Here is a 26,748-nt window from a genome sequence, read left to right as displayed (position 1 = left end):
GCATGAAAAATTTACTTGTGTCTATTTCATCTTTTTTTTTTTTTTTGTCTTCTGTCATTTGACTGGTTTGATGCAGCTCTCCAAGATTCCCTATAGTGCTAGTCGTTTCATTTCAGTATACCCTCTACATCCTACATCCCTAACAATTTGTTTTACATATTCCAAACGTGGCCTGCCTACACAATTTTTTCCTTCTTCCTGTCCATCCAATATTAAAGCGACTATTCCAGGATGCCTTAGTATGTGGCCTATAAGTCTGTCTCTTCTTTTAACTATATTTTTCCAAATGCTTCTTTCTTCATCTATTTGCCGCAATACCTTTTCATTTGTCACTTTATCCACCCATCTGATTTTTAACATTCTCCTATAGCACCCACATTTCAAAAGCTTCTAATCTTTTCTTCTCAGATGCTCAGATTGTCCAAGTTTCACTTCCATGTAAAGCGACACTCCAAACATACACTTTCAAAAATCTTTTCCTGACATTTAAGTTAATTTTTGATGTAAACAAATTATATTTCTTACTGAAGGCTCGTTTAGCTTGTGCTATTCGGCATTTTATATCGCTCCTGCTTCGTCCATCTTTAGTAATTCTACTTCCCAAATAACAAAATTCTTCTACCTCCATAATCTTTTCTCCTCCTATTTTCACATTCAGTGGTCCATCTTTGTTATTTCTACTACATTTCTTTACTTTTGTTTTGTTCTTGTTTATTTTCATGCGATAGTTCTTGCGTAGGACTTCATCTATGCCGTTCATTGTTTCTTCTAAATCCTTTTTACTCTCGGCTAGAATTACTATATCATCAGCAAATCGTAGCATCTTTACCTTTTCACCTTGTACTGTTACTCCGAATCTAAATTGTTCTTTAACATCATTAACTGCTAGTTCCATGTAAAGATTAAAAAGTAACGGAGATAGGGAACATCCTTGTCGGACTCCCTTTCTTATTACGGCTTCTTTCTTATGTTCTTCAATTGTTACTGTTGCTGTTGCTGTTTGATTCCTGTACATGTTAGTAATTGTTCTTCTATCTCTGTATTTGAACCCTAATTTTTTTAAATGCTGAACATTTTATTCCAGTCTACGTTATCGAATGCCTTTTCTAGGTCTATAAATGCCAAGTATGTTGGTTTGTTTTTCTTTAATCTTTCTTCTACTATTAATCTGAGGCCTAAAATTGCTTCCCTTGTCCCTATACTTTTCCTGAAACCAAATTGGTCTTCTCCTAACACTTCTTCCACTCTCCTCTCAATTCTTCTGTATAGAATTCTAGTTAAGATTTTTGATGCATGACTAGTTAAACTAATTGTTCTGTATTCTTCACATTTATCTGCCCCTGCTTTCTTTGGTATCATCACTATAACACTTTTTTGAAGTCTGACGGAAATTCCCCTTTTTCATAAATATTACACACCAGTTTGTATAATCTATCAATCCCTTCCTCACCCGCGCAGTAATTCTATAGGTATTCCGTCTATTCCAGGAGCCTCTCAGCCATTTAAATCTTTTAATGCTCTCTTAAATTCAGATCTCAGTATTGTTTCTCCCATTTCATCCTCCTCAACTTCCTCTTCTTCCTCTATAACACCATTTTCTAATTCCAGAGCCACATTTTCTTGGAAAAAAAGCAGCTGTAGTTTTCCATTGCTTTCAGCTGCGCAGTACTCAGAGGACTGAGTGATGTTGATATGGCCGTTTAAGTCATTGTGACTCACGCCCCTAACAACTACTGAAAGAGCTGCTGCCCTCTTTCAGGAATCATTCCTTAGTCTGGCTCTCCACAGATACCTCTCCGATATGGTTGCACCTTCGGTCCAGCTACTCTGTATCCCTGAGCACTCAAGCCCCCTCACCAACAGCAAGGTATCATGATTCATAGAGGAGGATTTCATCTACTCCAGCTAAATGTTCTACTGATCTCTGTGGGGTAATGGTAGCGACTCTTTCATCTGTAAGATTTTGGGTTCGAATTCCGTTGAGGCTTGGCATTTTTTCATACGATACAAAATTTATTTGTACCATCTATTTCTATCGAATACATTTTATAACTCAGTTTAAATTCGGTAATATCTATTCGGTTAATTTGTACGTCGTATATCGTTCGATTACGATACATAATCTTAAAATTTATTATTCATTTATTTTCCTAGTGTGTATGTTGCATTAACTAGTGAAAAAACGCAACCCCCCTTTCCAAAGCCCCATGAGATGAAAATTGTATGTATGACATGTAAATGAAGTGTAGTCTTGTACAAACTCAAGTCGACCAATCCTGAGAGGTGTGGTTAATTGAACTCCAGCCACCAAAATATACCGGTATTCATTGTCAAGTATTCAGATCCGTATAAAAGCACCTAAAGTTTTACTAGAATTTGAAAGGACTTCGAAAATCAGCTGTTAAACAACTGATTCGCGATGACGAGTAAACCCCTAAACCAGTCCGGTAGAATATAATTTTTTAAGCTGTTTTGCTGTAGTGATCGATTGATCTCATCTTCTTTTCTCCCGTTAATGATTATTTCGTATTATAACTAAATTCCAGTACCGTAAAACAGGGTTAATAGGGACACAACCTTTGAAAAATAGTATGTGCTTTTATTAATTTCAAATATAATTTGATAAAACTTATATTGTTATGTATCCAGTATTACATTATCAGTTTTATCAATATAATTGATATAAATGTTTCATTTTTTTTCATTTGGCAGCAATTACAATCAGCTGCTTATTTGGCGCAATTTTCATAACCTCAAAAGTGTGGATTGGTGCCACGTGACTGTTACATCTCAAAGTTATACTAACTTCTGTTGTTTTGGTGAGTCAATTCATATTAACATAATTAAAATACCTTTATTTATTTTATTTAACTAGTAACACGAGTATTATCTTTAAACAAAAATGGAAGGAATAGGAACATAATGATGTATTAGAAAAACACATCTTACCTACTGTACTGTTTGTAAACTTTGTTTCTAAAATATCTTTAATTTAGCTTAATTTATGTTTCATTTTTTTTTCAAATGCTAAGAAATTACAAAAATGATCCCAAATCCAAGTTTAATCCTGAACTGTTGCTGAATAAAATATGGGATAAAATCTTGATGCAATATCATGAAATATGAAAGGTAAAACATGAAATTCAGCATTTCAAAAGTCGCCTTACACAGTTTCAATAAAAAAGGTCGAAGATAAACAACAAAAAAATCACATTGAAATAATGAACCTATTAATTTCAAAAAGGAATCCAAATGCAACTAACTTAAAATATTAAAAATGAATGTCTTGTTAAATGAGGTAAGTGGAATATTTCTTTTTTAAATTGCTTTGACGTGCGTTGTTTTGTTAAATCTGTACCTGGGAGGCATACAACACCATGTCACAATTTCATCTTTCTGAGATATAGCTCATCAAAGTTTGCTTACTCATTTCTTCCTTACTGGCTCTATCAATTGAATTAGTTTCTGTATGATTTTTGGTATTTGTTTCACTATTATGGTCAGCTTTATCACTCTAATACACTTTTATAATTTTATTTGTTTTTTATTAAAAAAAGTGGACATGGTGTTTTTTGCCTCTAAATTAATATCTCTTATTTTTCACAAATATAACACCATCTCCTTAAACATTTTAAAAACAAATTGTTTGTAAAATTAACAAGACAAATTTAATTATTGTTTCATTTAATAATACACATGAGTATAATAAATGTTACAATACAGAATAAATTAAACTGTAGTTAAATTGAAAAACGATTTAAGAAAATAAAAATTATGAAAGTATAACAAAAAAATGAATACATAGACTGTTATCACCTTTTTCATTGTAAGATTATAAAGTCCTTTCTTCTAATCTAATGGTTTCTTTCAACGCAATGGTTAAGTAAAAATATGCTTTGTCAATTTAGAATGATTAAAAAACTTTGTTTATCAGGACAAACATTAGAGATTTCATTAATATAAGCTATTAATCCTAAGTACAGTCATTTAGACAATATGAGACGCATTCAAGAAAAAAGGAAAAAACACAAGAAAAACAGTAACACATCTTCAGTCTCTCTTTTCATCTGGGTAGTTGGTGGCACCACTATTGTGTTTTAAGTCTGCCTCCATATGAGTGTGTCCTTTGAGTAAAAATTTTTGGTTGATGGTTTTAATTTTTGGATACTTGCTTAAAATAAAAAAAGCACATCACAATTAGTACATTCTTATTCTGCCCGTAACAGTTATCTGACCATATAGTTAATTATTCTACTTGTGAGTTAGGAATGACATGGTCAGCCCACTTTAATATGAGAAAGAGGTGTAGGAAGACACTTCTGTAAGTCACCAGTGAGAACCTTGTATTTTGGGTTACTTTTAGACAGTTGTGTCGGTACTCTTAATATCTGGTTTTAGATTCTTCTAAATGTGAATCATGATCTTTCTTAATTTGATATTTTTCTTCGTCATTCAAATTATCCTTCAATTGAGCAATGAATGAACCATATGTATCACATGTGTCAGTCTCAGGTGATTTGAACGAAAGATTAAATTTGGTATTAAATGCATGACGATAAGTCGAATCAGTTGCAATATGTTCAGACCTAATGTTATATTCAGAACAGTACAGCAAGAACAACTGGTACATTTTGGGTATGTTACCTCTCATATCTGGTTTGATTAACCTTTCTTGCTGTATTTTTTTCATAATGTTTACTACAACAGTGTTTGAAATTGATAGATTATTTAAGAACATTACCTTGCACACCATTATCTTCACATTATTTATTTTAAAATAGTAAATTAAAGAATTTTCCTTTGGCCTACTACCATCATTTTTCCTTGAACTACATTGCATCCTACAAGAACATGCACCTTTCATAGTTCTTGCTTTTACATGCTTACCCTTTTTACTGATGTACTCTTTCCCTGCCGCATAATTTTGTTTTCGTTTAGTATACAACCATTCATCAATATTTCTTACTCTTTTTCTACCTTTCTTTTCAGTAAGAGATTTGTTTTTAACACGCCTCTTAGGTTTAGCACAATTGTTTTCAACATAACAATCGTTACCTTCATTATCTGATGTGGAACTTGGGCTACTTTCAGGTACATAATTCTTATCGGAATCAGTATCATAATTAAAATCATCATTATCACTGCTTAAAAATAAATCATTTTGTAAAATTTGTATGGTTGATTGTTGGTTACTTATCAAACTATAACTAACCTCTGGTGAATGTGAAACTTTTTCAATTTTACTAGAACTCATAATTTTCTCAGCTCGAGAATTTTGAATAGAACTCATATTATTTTTACTCTAAAATTGTTGCTACAGTAAACAGATATCAAACAAAAAAACACAACACAGTACACAATAAAAATGGTGATTGCAAGAGAACTAAATATCCAGTGTTTCCAAAAAAATCCACCAGAGTTAATTTGAGGCAAACAACACCATGTGGAGATAGTGTTATAAGTAGAGAAAATTTCTAGAGGCATAAAACACAAAGTCCACATGGTGTCCATTTTCCCTTATGGACTTAGTGTTACGTTGAACCTATCTATTTCCTTAGTGTTATTATTTAGCAGATAGTGTGTTATGCCTCTAAATGAGCAACCATTATAGGTTAAGATGGTGTTAAAACCTCATTTTTGAAAAAATGTTGATGGTGTTGTATGCCTCCTAGGTACAGAAATATTATTTGGATAGAGAACTCAGCTATGTCACTAAATCTAAATCTATAAGCAACGATTATTATAATTTTTGCTGATTTAAAACATTCCGTGAGGTTTCGCGTGTATTTAATTTTTTTTTTTTAGTATTGATACAAATACATGTATTTATGGGATACAGCAACATAAATTTTGCATTTGATGTCGACTGCCAGTTGCTTAGAATGCATTACGTAGAAATACACACAATAATATTTCTGAAAAAATTCATGATTTTATATATACATACACCGCGTGTCCACGAAGAGGTACACGCTTTTGATTTAGTATCACTCGCCCATTCCTTCACCGATTCTATTGAAACTTTACAGACCTTTTAACGAAGGTTCTAAAAATGTTCTGCAAAAATTTCAACCTTCTAGGGTGTATAGAAACAAAATGGCGGCTTTCAAAAAAAAATCAGATAACTACATTTTTTATTCGTTAAAAAATAGCTGATAAAAATTATTAAAAACAGATGTTGCATGTTATAACCATTACTCATAACCATGACTAATTATCTACTTGTTTTTAATTATTCTAGTTCTAATTGTCATCTGTTTCTCCACACAAAACTTCACCGATTTCCGGAGAAATTGCAAATTTACAATTCTTTATATAAACAGCTGGGGACTACCTAACCAAAAGGATTCTTGGCTGTCCTACTGCAGTTCTTTCCAGAGTATATTATTTTTTTCTTACCTGTCACCGCATTTTCTTATTCTTTAACCCTTTTACCCGTTTTTGATTAGTTGAGCGTACCACTGACTAAACTGAAGATACCGAGACCTGTACGTACAGCTTTGGCGTCGAGCCGACTGTGGACAGATCTGGGAACTATTTTTATTAGTTCGCTGCACAATAAAGCGATTAGCTGAAATTCGAATCAGGTAAATTCAAATTTACTAATCGCTTCTAAAACCAACAAAAATTTAACGCTTTAAATTACCACTCCGCTGTAACGCGGCCATCCGGAGACAACTGTTATATCCGCGTTACAGCTACCCGCTGATTTACCCGCTTATAGTATACCCGCTTGTAGTTACCCGCTTGTAGGGTAACCCGCAAGGTAGTAAGCTAAAGGGTAGTATACCCGCTTGTAGTTACAGCTACCCGCTTATTTCGAAGATCAACTGATAAAATTAAAAAAAACAACAATAATGCCAGTTGAAATATTACAGAATTTTACGGGTTAAAATAAAATTTAGAAAAATAAAAATACGGTACTAAATATGTAGTGTGCAGTACTTAATATTTTTGTACTTTGATTTCATTTACACATTTTTTTCGGGACAGTAAACTACGATAATGGTACAGTGTTTTAAGTACTTTCCCTTATAGCCTAATTGGAAATACAGTACTGTAATAACTGATTTGAATTCAAAATATTATAAAGTAATACAGAATACTACTTTATTAGAAGACATTCCTACAATAACACAACACGTGTAATGTACAGTGTTTGTTTTAAAACGCAACCCAATTTAAAGAAAAATAACGTGGTATGTTTAATGCTGTTAGTTATTTATATAATATACAGAGTGTTCTAAAATGGTGGGCTGGGTATACTTTATCGGATTCTACTTGTAAAATTAAACAAAAAATATCCATGGGAAAAATGGCAATTTCTCTTTCGTTCTCCCACTTTCCTCCATTTTGTTACTTTTATATAAAAATTTATATCCCAAGTTCCGATAGAGGAATCACATTAATATTTTGTAAGCATCTTTGTAATGCAGTTTTAACATTAGCAAAAAATCAGGACTTCAATACCTTTGCAAATTACAAAATGGTGGCCATTTTTTTTCAATCCGTTATATCTCTATAAATATAAGTTTTATCAAAATGTATGTTTATTTACAATGTATGTGGAGGACATGAAAACAGGTATAAAATTTCAACATAAATTTTCTGCCATAACTCGGCTATTTTTTAACCGATTTAAAAAAAAATAGAATGTAATTTTGTTTAAAATAAAAGGCTTAATATTTTAGCAATAACATACATTTTTATAAAATTTATATTTATGGAGATATAACGGATTGAAAAAAAATGGCCACCATTTTGTAATTTGCAAAGGTATTGAAGTCCTGATTTTTTTCTAATTTTAAAACTTTATTACAAAGACACTTACAAAATATTAATGTGAAAATTTTTATATAAATTAACAAAATGGCGGACAAGGAGAAATTGCCACGATAAAATCAAGATATCAACTTGATTTTTGGTGTGTTTAAACAGTTAAACTGGATTCTGAATTCATGGAAATATCATAAATCCAGTTTCGAAATTTTTCGAAATTTGACTTTGAAAGGGTTGAACAATGATTGCAAATTTTTTCCAATTCCGATTATAGTAAACGAGATATTCACTAAATTGGGGCTTGCAATTACTCTTCAGATAAATATATAAAGACCATTTTCGGGTTTTTTTGAATCTCGATTTTTGAAGGTGTGCGACGATGGCTCAGTCGATACAACCACTGTTACTGTTTGTGCGGCGTGACTAGCTGCACCTGCCTCCGGCTATTTGACTAAAAAACATAAAATTAAAATAATTAAAACTTTTTTTTAATGAGAAACAAAGTATGGTCACCTCCTAGTGGTGTTTCTCGGGTAACGCTCACAATCGGGGAAAACACATTTTTACCCGTACGAAGTACGGTAACCATTTATAATTAATATATTTAAGATGGAGATCGACTGTTTTGAAATCTACATTCGTATATAACTCAAGTTTTCTGATCCTGTAAATTGTTGCTTAAAGAAATTACAATACACTGATAATTTTTATAAATTGAACAGACTTTAATCTTTATTTATCATTATTATTCACAAAGTATGAGTTTAATGAACACAGCGGGGTTCAAGAGGCAGAGCCCTCTGGCTAGACGGGAAGGGCGAGCGAAGCAAGTCACGTACGGCTTAATATCTTCTGACCGCGACGGGAAACGGAAGTAACCATGCAGCGCGGGCGAGCCGCTACGGGGATGCTAAAAATGACGATTAATAAGTCTTAAGGATAATAGTTGAAGTTGGTAGGCATTGACTTAAGAGAGGACTGTTTCTCTCACGGATAATTTTATGTGGTTTGCTATAGAATAATTTACACAGCAATTATTCATTCTAGCACCACAAAAATGCCAACATTTTCATTAAATGCTGCGAGGGGTATTTAATGGAAATCTACAACTATATTCTTGATTTAATCGTTTTTATTGACAAATAAACAAGTTAGCTCTTAAAAAAATAATGCGGGTAAAGCCGCGTCGCAGGAATACTGGTATATATATATATATATAACATGTCCTTTCTTTCTTTTCCTGTTTAGCCTCCAGGAATTGCCGTTCAGGCATTACTTCAGAGGATGAATGGGGATGGTATGTATGAGTGTAAATGAAGTGTAGACTTGTACAGTGTCAGTTCGACCATTTCTGAGATGTGTGGTGAATTGAAACGCAACCACCAAAGAACATCGGTATCCATAATCTAGTATTCAAATCCGTATAAAAGTAACTGCCTTTACTAGAACTTGAACTCTGGGACTCTCGACTTCTAAATCAGCTGATTTGGGAAGACGCGTTCACCACTAGACCAACCCGGTGACTTAAACATGTTCTAACTGACTAATAGTCAACACCGAGCAAATGCTACAGAAGATAAATTGATGAAAATTAGTTATACACGTTCTTCTTACGGTGTAAGTGCATACCAAGTAAGGATTTCTTGAAATTCCAAGTTTAAAGGTTAAAATGGAATAACAATGAAATTACTATTTCTATTTTTTATTATTTTTTTTATTTCTCGGTAACAATGAAAATATCTACTTGATTATTGGTGAGTGTAACCTTCATGTGAATATTTAAAAACCAATTTCTAGACTTTTTGAAATTCTACCGTGAAAGGACAGAAAAAAATGTCGATAAACGATTGGAAATTTTCCCCATTCCGAATATACTAAATGAATATAGTATACCTAAATGAATATATACATACGAATATACCGTATACCGCCGGCGAAACCACGACGGGTATGCTAGTTTATATATTAACTTTAAGCTCTTTTATTTAGATTAATTTAAATAGTGGACTATAGTTGTCAAGCAGCTATAAAAAATCAGTTTGTTAATACAAAGATTATAATATCTAAAATAATAGACAATATTAATTCTAAAAATAAATCAGTTAAAATAAATTAATACCCAACTACATACAAAATGAAATAATTTTTAAATAGGAAAAACGATTAATACAAGCTAACATTTTATGAAATAAAAATTCAATTAAAAATGTATACAGTAAAAAAGAAAATTATTTCATTTTTATTTATTTAGTTTTTACTGTAACGAACAAAAAATAAAATTGGGAAAAGTAATAAAATAAATTTAATTAACTTCAAATTAATTCAAGAAAATAGTTAATTATAAAAGATTGGATGTAAATATAATTTTTTTTTTTAATTATTTTAAATAACATGTAAATTTATCTTTTCTCTTTAAGCCAAATTTAGGGTCCGATACTGTATTTTATGCCCAAAGTGTAAATGTAAAAGGAACTGAAAAATTTATCTATATTGATTTCATTACAATTAAAATCCTCTGCTTTGTTTTTTAGGCCAAACCACATCATTAATTAAATTAGTCATGCCTTCTTTTAATGATTCAATTACATATTGTATTAGGCAGTTGGGATTTTTGTTATGTGAAATCAATAGATGGATTTACAGTAAGGGATGAGGGTGGTAAAAGAGTAGTAAAGCAAATAGAGATGACTGTTGGGGGAGGTTGATTTTAGAAGTAAATTTTTTTACACATTTACTGTTAAACGTTTCAGCATTGTAGGTTCTACAGATTTTTTGTCACAAAATGTACAAAATACAAGAAATTGTTATAAGTAAGAATTGCTGTGCTTATCTTTAATAAACTTGTAATTTTATTTATAATATAATTATAATCATATTACACAGTCTTATAATCCAATGTTACCATGCTTATAATTTAAAGAAAACTCATTCCATATTAAGAAAAACCTTAAAATTAAATAGAATTTACAGCATTAAGTACAAAAATTCAAATTTACTAAGAAAAATTGAATTATAATTTTTGTGTAATACTTGGTTATTTTAAATTTTTACTGTATTATTTCTCCAGCCTATATTTTGGTTTTATAAATGATTCTGAATCGTTTTTTCCCCAAAGAACATTTCTATAAATCTAATATGCACTAAATATACACTAAAACTACAATAATAAATTAGAATTAGAATATACAATCTAATTCACTTAAATAAGTGAATTAGATTGTATATTACATTTGTAATATACACTAAACTGAACAATCAGTGCCATGGTCCCATTGTCATAGTCGCTTTCATCTTTGTCATTTTGGTGGACATGAAATATGCTAAGTTCACATGATATGAAGAATAATTTATTGTGAATAAACTAAAAATGATTATAAGTTGTAAACGTATTGATTCTATACTATCTCATAATCTTTGTATCACCTACAATTACATAATTGCTAACTATGTATAATTGTCAGTTATATATCATCAAATAACAAGGTACATAAAATACAAAAGCAAGTAAAATTAATTAATCAATTAAAAGATAAAAAGAGATTTGTTTTTACTGCACATAATATACATCGTAGACATATGAAACATAAACATTTTTATGTATCTGACATTGTTAACTGACATTTTCTTGAATAAATTCCTATTTACAAAAAAATGTCTGTTACCAAGGAAGATTTACTTTTCCACTTCTGAATAAAAATATTTTCTTATTGACAGAATTTCAGTGAATTCAGTATTCTTTATCAACAGGTTCTTCTTTATATGATATTAACTAAATTTGGTTCATTATCTTTGTATAACATTAACGAATACAATGCACACTATATTAATTAATGATCAGCATTTGCCTGAATATTGTGATAAATATATTTATTATTTGTCTTTAACTTTTTGTTTCAGAAAAGAACAACTTCTTACAACCCAATCTAAAATGAAACTGCTTAAACATAGACAAGACGTTGTAGATAATCTATTAGAAATTAAATTAGAATTTAATTATTAGATTAATTAATTAATCTATTAGAAATTTGCTTTTAAGAAATTGATAAAAAAAGCAGAAGATAAAGAAAATAATATAGATATTTTACAGAAATGTATGTTGCAGGCATTTGTTATGGTAAGTATAAAATATTATTACACTGGTTATTTTTTCTGAGTTAAAAGGATCCTTACAACTTTCAAGATGTTTAAAGAGACATGTCATGGTGATTTCAATTTACTGTATCAGTATTTTGATTAATGAAAGTGAAAGATTCCAGCTAGTTACGTTGTGCTGTTTATTTTTGTTGGTACCATTTACGATTTTCTACATAATTTGGCTGCAATATATTATTTTAGTAATTCAGAATAAATACTTGTTTTTAAATTATTGGTAAATAAAAACCTGTTGAAAGGTGACGAATTTGGTGTAGTGTTAAAAATTTTATTTTTGCGATTTTTTTGTCCTTTGTTGGTGGGCAATAAAAATAATAAAACATTTTCTTCAGTCATTCTTGCAACTATTTTCAGTGATATTTTGAAGTTCTTAAAAAATATTTACTTATGAAATCTTTTCAATTTATTGTTCCAAAAGTTTATACTAATAATAGTAATATTTTTTTGAAAACGAGACTAAAAATGGAAACATTCAATAAAATAAATACTGAGTTTAAGGAAATTATGCATTAAAAAAAATTCGCTAGAAAATTAAGAGATGAGTGTAAATAAAAAGAGGATTGATATATTTTGAACTCTATCGTTGAAAAGCTCTCAATGAGAGCTTATTACTGCAGTTAAAGTTCAAAATCCAGACTTTTTTGGATTTTGAGCTTTTTTAGACACTTTTCGTTTAGTCAATTGCAGTCAAAAGGGGAGGTGCTAAGTAGATGTTACAGCAGTCCTAAATCTAAAATTTCAACATCCTATGGGTAATCGTTAATCGTTTTTGAGTTATGCGAGATACGTAGGGATATACATACATGCGTACGTACAGATGTCACACCGAAACTTGTCAAAATGGATTCAGGGATGGTCAAAATGGATATTTCCGTTGAAATCTGAAAACCGAAATTTTTTGCCATCACAATACTGCCTTTACTTCGTACAAGAAAGTAAAATAATGCTAAAAACAAATTTTTAAATCTTTCGTGACTCGAATGTAGTGTTGGTTCTTTTGGCTTAGGACGAGAGCATAGGCCTACAAAAACAACATAAAATTGTTGTAAATTCAATTAAAATATTGTTTGTTTTGAAATGCAACCCTCAAGCGAGTATAGGTTAGAACTACTGGGCTGAGTGTAAATGAAGGTAAAAGATCTCAGAATTAGATGATTCCGTTACATTGGTATATCACTTTGATTCGGGCGATTAATTCACCGGTAAAGAAATAAGCTTAATTATTATTGTTTTTTTCATTATTTATCGTTTTCCTTTTTTAAACGAAATGGACAGATTTTTATGAAATGTTGTTCAATGATTTTTGAATATAAGTCACGTGACGCCATTTAATTTTGGTTACAATTGGTAAGGGTACTGCAGAGATACTACCACCAACGCGTTTCATAATTTCTCTGGGTATGTTATACAACGTTTTTCCAGCTTTTTTTCTATTTTACTGGATTTAGTAATCGTTCAAAAAATATCATAAACACCATGCGAAGAGAAAAAACACATGATTAACTTGCAGTATTTTGTAAAATAAACAATAATTAATACAACTAAATAAATTATTTTCTTTTTAATAATAAAACTTACTTCATCAGATCGCATTAATAATAGATTAAATTACAAGCTGTAGAAAAATAAACATATTGTTTATAACATTTGTTTTATCCCACATCGTAAATAAATAAATAATGAATGAAAACACACATATACAACTTGTATGCATCATATATTTTTTATACAACCTATAATTATGGCTATTAAAGTATAGAATAGTATAGAAGAATATTTCTTATGAAAATATAGTACACCATGGTATAGTACACCATTTAAATTAAAATACTGTGCAAAGTAGGCACACATAATATATATATTTATATATAATCTGATAAACTATTGTTTAATTTTTCCTACACTGTTTACAGTTTCAAAATTAACATTTTATGCACACAATTATTAAATTTAAAATTATATTTTACCAACTAACTCATTTATTAAAATTTTTATTTGTTTACTTTCCGTAATCATTGTCTTAAATATCTTATTTTGAACATAATCATAGAACGTCGTTAAAAACCACGTAAAATAAACGTATATTCTTTATTGGCTGGGAAAAATTATTTAATTGGAAATCTACTACACCAATAAATTTTAAAAAGAAAAAATATATTATAAAATAACTACTATATACGTAACATATAATTTAAGTAATGTACGATAATAAATAAAAGAAATAAATAATAAAAACAGGAGCCTGAAATGCGAGTAATCATAGAAGATATGTAAGATAAGGTTGTGAAATATCATCGATATTGTATTTATACGAATGATTTTTTAAAAATTCCTTCTTTTAATTACACGTATGAAGTATCAAAATCAGCTGTTAAAGATTGTAATGTGGTTTTATTATAAGAGAAAAAAAAAATCTATAAATATACAGATGTTCAAATAAAAACGATGAACAGAATGCAATATGAACCTGGAAATGAAATAAACCGTGGAAAAACAATATTATGAAAATTTCAAATCATTTAAATTGTAAGATAAATGTTGTAGTGGAGGATAAAAACAACAGGAACGAGTTACAATTTAAAAATGTTTATTACGTACATATTTAGTGTAACGGATCATGTGCATAAGAAATATTTTTGGAAAATACGAATTCTGTTACAAACAAAAATATAAATATAGGATAGAAAATAAAGATTATTTTATGTTTGTGGGCAGCATAACATCAAATATAGTAATAAAATATAGACTTTGAGAAAGAAAATGTAGAAATATTTGGAAAAAACACTTCAACTACATGTAAAACTACAAAAATTACTATTAACACTACAATACATTTATAAATCTCCGAGACGTCCCCTGTATCCCTAGACAAATACACGTTGTGGACTCAGTACCTTTGTACTGAGTCATTAAATGTATATAATTGTTCTTTTGAACAATTATATACATTTGCACTTAGAAATTATTTACCCAGTGTATCTTTACCTAGGGAGCACCTTCATGCTGAACGCACAGAGCTATTTATTTCTACGACCTCCTTGACATGTTGCAAAGAATATCAAAAGACTTCTTTCACACTGTTATACAATTCTTCATTTGTCGCATATCGACATATATATACAGGCCTTGATTATTCACCACAATGAGTTTTCGGGTACGATAATGTCGGGACTTTGTTACGGCCGTTGGGATAAGCCCATTGATGCTTGTAAATCAGAGTCGAACCAGCTTGTTTATTTTGGAAATTGCGTACTGGAAGAACAAAATGATTAGAGCCACGTTTTTCTGTATCAAAACACGTACAATGATAATCTATTAAAATTGAGGTTTATCAAAAATATTTAATATCGATAAGGTTTATTGTTTATGTAGGTTTTTTTCTTTCCAACATCTGCAAATAAGAATCACCATTCGCAAAGTATTAAAAAAAATATGATTCGAACACGTATGCGATATCAATCCATCCTGTATCTTAACAAGTGGCAGCTTCCTTTTTATCTCAAGCACGAAATAAGAGTTCTCGAGAAAAAAAAAATACTCTTCGTTCATAAACCGCGATAAATTGGACATCCATCAGAAAACGACACTTGTGAGGGACACAGGGTTTGGAAATCATACTAAAAATGCACGAAAGGCTGCAACATATTGCGTCTATGTCTCTTTCCGATGATTCATTCACAAAATTTGATCAAAATTGTTTCATATTCAAGTCGTTTTTAAAATGATCATGCACCTTAAGAGCAAGGATGCAACCGTCTTAAATTATTTCATAGGAACAGAATACTCCCGTCGACTTTCAAAACAGTTTACACCCAACATGATAAGTGAAGGGAGGAATACGGAGACTTTTTCGAATGTACATCTGCAACCGTAAGCTTTCATGGCAGACTATATGGCTCATCCCTGTTTTTTTACGGTTTTAAATTGTTTCAATAAAAGTAGGTGTCGGCTGAACATATTCCATTGATAGAAGTACATAAGATTAATTGTGCCGATATCAAAACAAAGACTTGTCGATTAGGACGGAAAAGCTCGTAGACTTCAAATTTATTTTATGAGTTACACAAATTTGAGGTTTGAGATACTTTTTATTGGTATGTTCAGTTTATTCCTCTTGTGATTCACATGTAATCTGCCTTTTTTTTAAAGAATAGCAAAACCCAAAAAGAGACAGATTCTTGATATAAAAGGCAGCTTAATGATGTATATTTGTAAATCTCTCATAATCTTCAACTAGTGTTCTGTCTGGCAGCAGGTCCTTTATGCCACCACTGTTTTCATCCACTCGTAACCTAACCCTTCTCCTTTAACCACTTGTAGTTTACAATCTTCAGCTCATCTATTAACTTCAACCTTCCTTTTTTCAGTTTCTTTCTTCTTCTACCGATCCTTTTGAAGCAGTCCTCAAGATTCCACTACCTCTAACCATATGTCCTAATCTGGTTTCTTTTCATTTGTGTACTTCATGCATAATTAATCTTTATTTTTTAATCTTGTATATTATTCCTCACACAATTCCTCATTCCTCGTTTTATCCATCCATCTTATTTACTTCACCCTTCGCCATATTCACATCTTAAGAGATTCAATCCAATTCTCTTTCCTTCTGCCTCGTAGTCCATGTTTCACTTCCATGCTCCAAACATAGCAGTTGGCCAACCTCTTTCTTAATTGTAAATCCAGGCTTTTACTACACAATAATTCCCTCTTCTTAGTGCAGGCTTCCTTTTGCCATTGTTATTCTTTTATTTCTATTGTGTTCTTCCATTCATAGAACCCAAATATCTGTAATTTGTTACTTTTTCTATTCTTTCTTCACTTGTTCTTACAACTAAATCCTCTTTGTTTACTTCCATTACTTTAATTTTTTCTATAATTATATACTTGCGGGACACTAAAAGTGTGTAGTTATGTTCTAAACATCTAGCAGGAGGTTTTTTAATCTTTTTAAGGTCAAATATTCCAATTGTTTGTATTTTTAATTTAATGCAGTTATATATTTCCACACATTTCTAAATAAAACATTTCCAGGACGTTGGATTGGTTACAGTACTCCAGCGTCACCAGCTACCTTATCATGGCCACCATGAAGTCCTGATCTCACTGTACCAGACAATTCATTATGGGGAATTATCGAGGCACACATATCTGCACGTAGCCACACCACAAATGAAGAATTGCTTGACGCTGTGAGGGACACCTTCCATAACATAACACCAGAAATACTCCATTGTATGTCACAGAGGATGTGGCGACATATAGAATTGTGCATGCAACATGAGTGCAAACATGATATGGAGAGGGAGTAAAAATATTTTCTTGGGTATGAATAATATTTTTCCCATTTGGAGTTAAATTGTTTGTTAAATTATTTTGTTTGTTACACTCTTCGGTAACATAATGTTTATCCCTAGCTCAACTGTTCCATTTGCAAAGGAAACTGGTTACATAATGTTTATCCCTAACCTGACTGTCCCCTTCACAAAGAAAACACATGTACATAGTATAGCTTAACTGCATGCGTAACAAATAGCTATAACTTTCAAATCACCACATATGTTCCAGCCATGTTTTTATAATTTATTTTTTCAAGGACGTCTTTCATAACATCGTAAGCCACATACAGTCTCTTTCAAATTAATACCATAAGCGATTGGTATCGAAGGATATTTGTTATCACTGTGCAGTAGAACCACTTTTAAAATCTACTTGGACAAATCTATGAAAAGATACCAGTTCTCAGGTTTATGATCTTGTCCTAAGTGCAACATAAGCTTATCTACATTAATGCAATAACCAAATTATTTTCATCAATAAAGTACTGAGAAGGTTCTTTTTGTTGGCTTCAAAAGTCCAAAATTTTTGTATTTTTATTAAGTAAATTCCAACCGTGCAATCTTGATCCTAACAGTTCAGCTTGATTTTTTGATAAATTTAAATCCCTAACCAAGTCATTTAGTTCACCTTGTGATATAAGATGTGGCTTATTGAAAGATAATTCAAAATCAAAATCATTGTTGTCATCTTCAGTACTGCCTGATTCTTCATAACTGCTTTCAAAACATACATTCACAGGTGGCTCAGGAACTGTAATAATTTTACTGTGACGTACAGGCATGCCTGCAGATAGTAACGAAGGTTATTTTACAATACGTTTAGATATTTAGAAATTCCAGACAAAACTTAACTTTTGTTAAATAAAAGTAACAATCAAAACAATCCAGTTACATGACCTTTGGTTCACACCGAACCATAGGTACACCAAATGGCAAAGCCTTCTGTGTACCTTTCAGCCATCCTCTTCAGTATACAGAACAATTAGTCCATACTATTGAGGAGCCCACATCTCCTTTTACAGTGAAAGTACAAATGATATGTGCTTTTTTAATTTGATTTTACGGTAAACTCACCACATACATAACAAAAGGCATCCACATCATTTACAAAATTTCAAGGTATTATGACACTGCACTGTCATAATGTACTTAATAAACTTAAGACAGCAATAAGAGTGAAGAAAATTAATTCATTCCTAAATCCAGTGCTTAATACAAACAACACAGCTGTGTTTTCAACTACATGTTTTGGCCTGCACAGACATGATTAATCTTGTCCATGAAGGCTCACTCTTTAGTATTAGATATGATGTCATAATATGACATGATATTATTTAATTCTATTCTAGTATTGTTTATTTATAGCTTACAAATTATGTTAACAAAGTTAAACAATAAAAAATGAGGTAACAAAATAGAATATAGGTGCTTAAAATGCTAAATATAATATAGTGAAAAATGAAAAAAATTCTTTAATTAAAATTTAAACATTTTTCAAAAATGGTGGATGATAGAAAGATTCCGAGTTCGTATTTGTTTACAGCATAAAAATAAAACAGATTAAAATCATGTTAGGCTTGTTAGGAAACAAATAATTATATTTATCAGTATTATTATAAAACTTTTGATTCCATAAACCACAAATTCTTACACAAGCTCCTGCAACATGCCACCTAAATATTTCAATTTTGTAAAAGGAGTAAAATAGAGAGATCCTGTATTGCCAACTTTGTTTGATGAAATCTACTAAAATGGAAAGAAAAAAAATTGGCATTAATATTATCAGTAGAAGATTACCAATTATAAGGTTTGCATATGATCTGGTACTATTGCTTCATCTCCAGAAATGTTAGGAGAAATTTTGAATGAATTGGAAAATCAAGGCCAGGCAGCAGGTTTAGAAACAATGGAAAAAAATATATATTCTAACAAGTGGTGTTATGAAAATTGCTATAAAAAACTATATTGGGCAAACAAACAATCTATTTAAGACAACTGGTGAACTTTGAGGTCAGAACAAGAAAGGAGATCCAAAGAAGGATAGCAGCTGCTTTGAAAAAATATTGGTTCCTTGAAAAACAACCAGGTGGTTGAGTAAAAAATGTAAATTATTTGTTGTGCAACACCTTGTCTCACAAATTTGGACTTTGCTGAAGAAATCCATACCAAAAAAACAATGAATGGAAAGAAGTGTGTTTGGTATGAAAAGAAAAAGTAGAATTAATTGTGAAAAAATACGGCTACACACTAGAATGGCAGATGTAGTAATTAAGATATTGAAGTGGAAGTGTGATGGCCATCTGGCAAAATTGGAAGGTAGGAGATGAATGGAACAAGTTATGTTTGGAAATTTTGCCATGTGAAAAGAAAAAGGAAATGCATGTAAGAAATATTGTAACAGAGTTGTGTTATGAGGCTAGTCTGGTTTGGAAGATATTAGAGACGAAAGAAATTATTAATCTGAAAAAAGAATCCTTTTTTAAAAAAGCAGGCTCATCTGATTAATGCTGATGTAGCTAGTATAATGGCATTTTCTTACAGCTTTATGTAATGAGTTGTACATGGTCTACTCACCAAGCATTAATTGTAGTAAAGAAATATCATTTTATATGTTGTATCAAAGGTGTTTAATCAAGTTATGGTCACTTTAGCTGAATAAAAAACAGTAATTTTTTTAAAACAATGCAAAATGAAGCATGGTGCTTTGTGAAGATTATGTTTGATGATTCTATTGAACATGTTTTTTATAGTATATGTACTTTTAGCATCTTAATACTGAAGTAAATATACTGAAACATAAAATTTTTATTAAAGAGTAGGGACTAAATTGAAGTTATTTTTAATTTCATTACTAATATTCTAAACAGAGCTTTTTTACTGAACGAATGAATTAGATTATTTGTATGACAACTTATAAAAGTGTGATAAATTTGTAATTTATGTTATCTTGTATTTACTACATGAATTGAAGATTGCTAGTCTTGTTACAAAGTCGTTGTATATATATATGTATTTATATTATATTATATATTAATATTTCTTTGAGTATCTACTTCAGCTATATAATGTGCACTGAACTATATTAATATATAAAAAGTGAAGTTTTTAATTTTTCTTAATAGCCTAGATTTTGACTATTACTGATTTCAGAAAAGGACTTTTGCCTTAACCTTCAGTTTTTCTTGTTAATGTATTTATTAGATTAAGGGTACATGTCTGCTTCAATGTAATTAGTACGTGTAATTCTCTCCATTACAAAGAAGATTTTCATAGAACATCTGACAATAGCAGTGAATGTAATAAAAGCAACATTTTAACTATTAATATTTTAGGTTCAATTTTCTTAATATTTATATTATAAAATAATGTGGATAATGAAAAAATCCTGAATGGCGTAAAACTCCATGTTTAAGAGACTCCAGCCTTTAAAAATATGTTTAAATTTGAATGAAAGTTCAGTACGATATATTCACTTCATAGTACTGCACAGCATAATACCTTTGGACAGTCATGAGATCTGACAAACTGTTCTCCAGAAGAATGCAAATTAATATGAACACAGATGTTATTTAATAAAATGTAACTTTATTTAGAAAAAAAAATCATACTTGTACAATTTGAGACTATTTTAATTTTAAGAATATCTAGTATTAATATCTTCTCCTTTGTTCTTAATCACTTCATGTACACAATTTGGTATGGATTCAACAAGTGTAGTACACATTTTTTTGATTTCTTCATCATGAAACGATACCAATATTAAATGAAGTTAATTTTTTTTTTAATAAAGTCAATTTTTATGGTGCAATTCATTTTTGAGAGTTGTTTTTGACTATTGTCCAAAGATTTTCAATCGGTTTTAATTGTGGAAAGTTGCCTGGTCAAGGGGTGCTTTAATGTTTCATTCATTAAGAAATTTTTCCACTTTTTTGGCAGTATGGTGTGATGCCAAATCTTGTTGGAACATTCCATTGCCATGTAGAATTTGAAGTTGTGTCCCAACCCTTTCCTTAAGAATCTCGAAATATTCATAACTTTTCAACATACTTGTTGGAAGTAATAAAATGGATCTTCAAATGTGAAACAACCCCAAAACACTAATCTGGGGATTTTTTAACTGATTGTTGGATATGAGCCAGTGATGTATTTTCATTGATTTTTTAACATATGGAACCCGTTTGTCCCTGAACATATAAACATGACTCATAAACATATAAACATCTGAAAATATAACATTTTTATTTTCTCTGATTTAGTTAGTATGAGCTTTGCCCCATACGAGCCTTTTTTTGCACATTGCTCCGACTCCCCGTTCTCCTCCCTCCGACTCCCTCCACTGCATGGAGGAAAAGGGAGAGCAGTTTGAACATTTTATATGAGGTGAGAAGCGATATAATTTTTTAACTGAAATAATTTTATTAGGCGGTATTTTTAATTCACAAGATTAAAAGATCCTTTTTAAAATAAAAGATAGAATTAATTATGCATGGAAAAGTAATTAAGTTGCAAATTGTTATTTACTTAAATTAAATGAAATTCTTAAAGAATAAATTTAATTAAAAGGGGTATTTGAAAATATTTAATAATTTTTTCAATTTTTAATTAACGTAATGACATTTATTTTCCCATTTTGGTTTAAATAGTGAGAATTTAATTTTTTTGATACCGATTTTGCTTGTCTCACAGAGCACATTAAAACCTCACATGACCATGTTTCTTTAAAATTTTGAGCGCTCCTGCCAGCCGCCACCAACGAAGGCTGAATACTTTAAATTGAGGTTTACTGAGCTAGCTTCTTTTATCGCAGAAAATTTCCAAAAAGAGAATCGGGATACCTCAAGTAACAAAACAAAATTAAAGGGTCGCATACAACCGTAGTTCTAGATATCTGAAAAAAAACCATTGTTGGTTTTAAAACCATTTAATTTTAATTGGACCAATTTTCTCGTCTCATCGATCTCTTTAAGGTGATATATCAAATTATCATTAATTCCATTTGTAATTTACGAGTTGTCCAACGCCCATCGCCGCAAAAAATAAAAAAAAGAGTGAAATATACGTTCATTGAAGTAACCCCCTCGGTTCAAGTAAGACTGAATCCAAACTCCCAAAACAATAAAATTGTTAAGGTTTCGGTAAGAGTTTACCGTCAGTTGAAACCATTAAAATTCAACAATTTATATATTTATAGTTCAAAAAGACATTGTCCGAATCAAAAAAAGTACAGATATGTATGAAAGGCGAGATAATTGTTATATATTTTTCCTACTTCACTTTCTCAATCATAAAAATATATACCGTTAAATATTTTATTCCTATATATTAAATAATCATAAATATAAAATATTTTATTCCTCTACTAATATTGTAACTACGTGATAGAACTTTTTAATACAATACAAATATGAAATCATCGGAGAAAAATTGGAGATAAAATTTTTTTATATACTTTATACAAATCATATAATGAAATATTCGTCAAATTTTCTCAAATATGTTTAATGAAAATGCAAAAACTCCTGCCGGATTGTAAAATTTACAATCGCATTCGGACGTATTTTAAACCACGATATATAATATATATTGATGATTAAAAAAATGTTAAAATTATGTTATTTGCTATAATGTATTTCATTTTATAATTATGTTATTTTAAGGAAGTATTTTAGTTAAGGCTTGCATCACTAAATTGACTTAAAATTATAGTCAAGTTTTTACTTCAAAAAATATGAATTCGACGTATACTATGTAAAATATCAATCTAATAAAGATCTAATTAAAATACATTAAATATTACTCATTGTTAATGTTTTCTTATTTATTCAAAGGTAAAAACAAATGGTAGGTTATGGTGGACTGAAGCTATTAAAAAGTGTTTTTGTTTTGTGTTGATACTGTTAAGAATGACAGCAACAGAATTATAATTCAAATTACCTATGAAGTTAATACTACGTAGGTGATGATGAAGTTGAAATGATTTTACAAAATGTACTGAAAAAAATTTAACTTAAAGAGAAGATTCCACTCAAGTACTACAGCCAAGAATATACTAAATCAGAAATCATGTGATTTGTGAATGATCGATTTATCAAGTCTTGTCAATAATATATTTCATTTGTTAATAATAAGATTGTTCTTATTTTAATAAAAAAAAATTCAAACCTTCAAAATTTTCATCAAATAAAGCACTAAATCTTCATGAATAAAATTTAAAAAAAAATTTTTTTTTTGCAGAAATATATATTTTTACGTAACATATATATTCCGAGTATGTACTAAATCGGACCTAAAATTCAATTTTTCGAAATATGTCGACCTCCAATGCCACCAAATAGTTCTAACTAGAATAAAAATTTTACCAATTTATTTCTGTTTTATTTATACCTTTTTTAATAAAATTAGTATAATCTCTTTAAATTTTACATTTCAAGTAAACGCTACGTATCATTATCAAGAACTGCTATCTAGCGACGCGATTCGTAAACCGGTTAGAGGATAAAAATTTAATTACAAATTTATCGAAATTTAATACACATTTATCGAAAAAACCTGAATTCATTAAGAAAATCTATTTCTGCGATGATATGTAGCTTTATTTCATCAAATTTTTATTACGACTTGATTAAATTAAAACAGTTTTAAACTGAAAATAGGTCGGGCAGATTTTTCTATACAATGTACTGTCGTTTCTCTAGCGAAGAATAACACAACTACTTAAAGTAGTAATTAATTATTTTATTTAAAGTAGTAAATTAATTATTTTAATATATATTAGTAAATTTACTTAATTTTAGTGGATTAAATGTCACGTTTCAATTATTAATATGTTTTTTAATTAAGTATTGATAAGGTAAATTTCTATTGATAATCTAATGATTTTTAAATCTTAGATTGTAACTTCTCGAATGTAAGTTAAGTAGTTTTTTCTAGGGTTCGTTCTAAAATGCCAAATCTGGGTATGTCATCCGGTGACCACTGGGTACTGTGATCATCCTCGGGTGCAGTGATCATCAAGGCAGCATTCGGGACCACGCCTGTCGTATATTCCGTGAGATAAAAGTCCGGGTGTACAATCTTCGGGACATAACTGAGACGTATCTTCGGGACGTAAGTTTGGGGACATAACTGTAGAAATTATATAACCATAGCATAACTATATTATAATAGCAAAATATATAATATGCTATTACAATAAAGCAACATTATAAAAAAATTTCTATAGCTAACTATAAAAATCTGCATTTATGACCAAAATAGATGTAGCCTACAGATCTCCCACCAGGAAATCAACCACGTCAAAATATATATACACAGACAGCCACTTTTCAATATTATTAAAATATGATGTCTATTAATTGATAATCTATTAAAAATCATATTTAATGGAAAAATGCATTGCTACAAGAGAAAAAATGAAACGTTACAAAAATAAGCAGAAACTAATTTTTCTGAAAATTTAATAAAATGTGTGTTGGTGTTTAAGTAGTGAAATTGCAAAGTAGCGGGACATAATAATAACATGTAAAGTATTAAGTAGAAAATAAATTTGTATTATAACCAAATACAGGGTCATTCACGGGAACCGGACGTTTTCATAATAATCATGAAAAATTGAATATTTACTTTTTATTAAAGTAAATATTCAAGTTTTATTGGTACTGAAAGACTTGTTAAATCAAAGCATTTGTTATTTACTCATGAACGAAAAATTATGTCCGGCAAGTGATGTCCATTTTGGGCAATTCGTTGTTGTAGACTTTCACGGTAACTGGCCTCAATTCTTTGCAGTATGTCTACATCAATCTGGGTGACGTGATGACGAATAAAATTAGTATAATCTCTTTAAAATTTTTCTTTTAAATTTTACATTTCAAGTAAACGCTATGTATCATAATCAAGAACTGATATCTAGCGACGCCATTCGTAAACCGGTTAGAGGATAAAAATTTGAAATTACAAATTTATCGAAATTTATTACCTATTTATCGGAAAATACCTGAATTCATTAAGAAAATCTATTTCTGCGATGATATGTAGATAAATATTTTTATTACGGCTTGATTAATTTAAAACAGTTTTAAACTGAAAAAAGGTTGGGCAGATTTGTCTATATAATATACTGTATAATAGTACTATGTACTTTCGTTTCTCTAGCGAGTAATAACACAACTACATTTTACTTAAAGGAGTAAATTATTTTAACATATATTAGTAAATTTACTTAATTTTAGTAGTTTAAATGTCAAATTTCATTAATTAATATATTTTTTAATACCAGTTTAATATTTTAGATAAAGTCAAATAAAGTTTGACTTTTAGATAAAGTTTGGTAGTTTTTTCCAGGGTTGAAAGAATAATTTTTCTTTAGTGTTATGGCTAGGACTTCTTGTTCACCGGTTGCTGTGATAATCAAGGCAGCATCCGGGACCACGCCCGTCGTATATTCTGTGAGATGAAACTCCGGGTGTACAACTTTTGAGTTTGGGGACGGCGTTTAGTCGCTGTCCCTGCGCATAACTATAGAAATTATATATCCAATAGCATAAACTATATTATAATAGCATAATATATATAATATGCTATTATAATAAAGCAAAACTATAGAAAAATTTCTATAGGTAACTATAAAAACTTGTGTAAAAAACAAATTAATATGAAAACTAACATATGGTCTATATATATATATATATATAAGAAAACTTTGTAAAATTACATTTTAATGTACGTCGTATTTCTTTAATTCTCATTGTTTACAAGTTGTATGTTAGTATGTTGCTTGAATAGACATTATCACTCACCACTAGTTTTTATCATCTTTACTGAATCTATCACAATAACTTTTGATTGGTAATTTTACTTTACATTCAAACTGTCTATTCAACATATAATATCAAGAAACAGCATTTTCCATGATGATAGTTCTAAGCTTTTTCTTTTAAATTATAGTGTCTCTCATTCAAATCATCCATGACCCTAAAGAAGTAGGCAGTAAACCCGAAGTTTATTCATAAAACTTTCGTGACTTGATGAATCAAACATTTCTAGCCATTAATAAACTGTCTTCATTCATAATTAATTGCAAAAATAATAATAATAAATATTTAAATAATTACCACCCCTCTTTTTTTTATTAAGACATGAAGAACGTTAGGCACCGTGGAACAATAGGCACCAGAGTTGGCACGACAGTTCACAATAATAATAGTAATATTACTTGATCAAAGAGTATTCATGCATTGAACGATTGGACCAACACACAAGTTGTACAATACGTCAACCGATTACGTCATTGCCCGCAAACAATAATCACCAAACATCCCTCTCTATCAAGCCCCTAATATGAATCATCATATCCCTTAAAATTGAAACTTACGTACATCGATACAGATTATCCTAAATTATTCGAATGACTAATTATTATGAAATATGAATACGTTGTAGAACGGTAGATTACATTATCCTGGATATGAAAAAAAATCTG

At 30.0% G+C, this 26,748-nt stretch overlaps 1 protein-coding gene across 4 annotated transcripts in view; it reads left to right on the top strand.

Annotated features, from left to right (window-relative positions):
- The first annotated feature begins 2,728 nt into the window (after window positions 1-2,728).
- Window positions 2,729-26,748, top strand: part of LOC142328177 (V-type proton ATPase subunit E-like) — a 105,320-nt gene continuing 81,300 nt past the window's right edge. For 3 of the 4 annotated variants that reach the window (XM_075371732.1, XM_075371731.1, XM_075371728.1), the window contains exons 1-2: window positions 2,729-2,819; window positions 11,677-11,893. In XM_075371732.1, the coding sequence (XP_075227847.1) occupies window positions 11,873-11,893 (21 nt within the window). In that variant the 5' untranslated portion in view covers window positions 2,729-2,819; window positions 11,677-11,872. Of the gene's footprint in view, window positions 2,820-2,938; window positions 3,299-11,676; window positions 11,894-26,748 lie in introns of those variants that run through there. The other variant, XM_075371729.1, reaches the window with a different exon arrangement.

The sequence above is a fragment of the Lycorma delicatula genome, chromosome 7, assembly GCF_047948215.1.
Source record: "Lycorma delicatula isolate Av1 chromosome 7, ASM4794821v1, whole genome shotgun sequence".
Classification (NCBI taxonomy): domain Eukaryota; kingdom Metazoa; phylum Arthropoda; class Insecta; order Hemiptera; family Fulgoridae; genus Lycorma; species Lycorma delicatula.
Note: the sequence above shows the minus strand (reverse complement) of the source record. Positions and strands in the feature narration are given on the sequence as shown.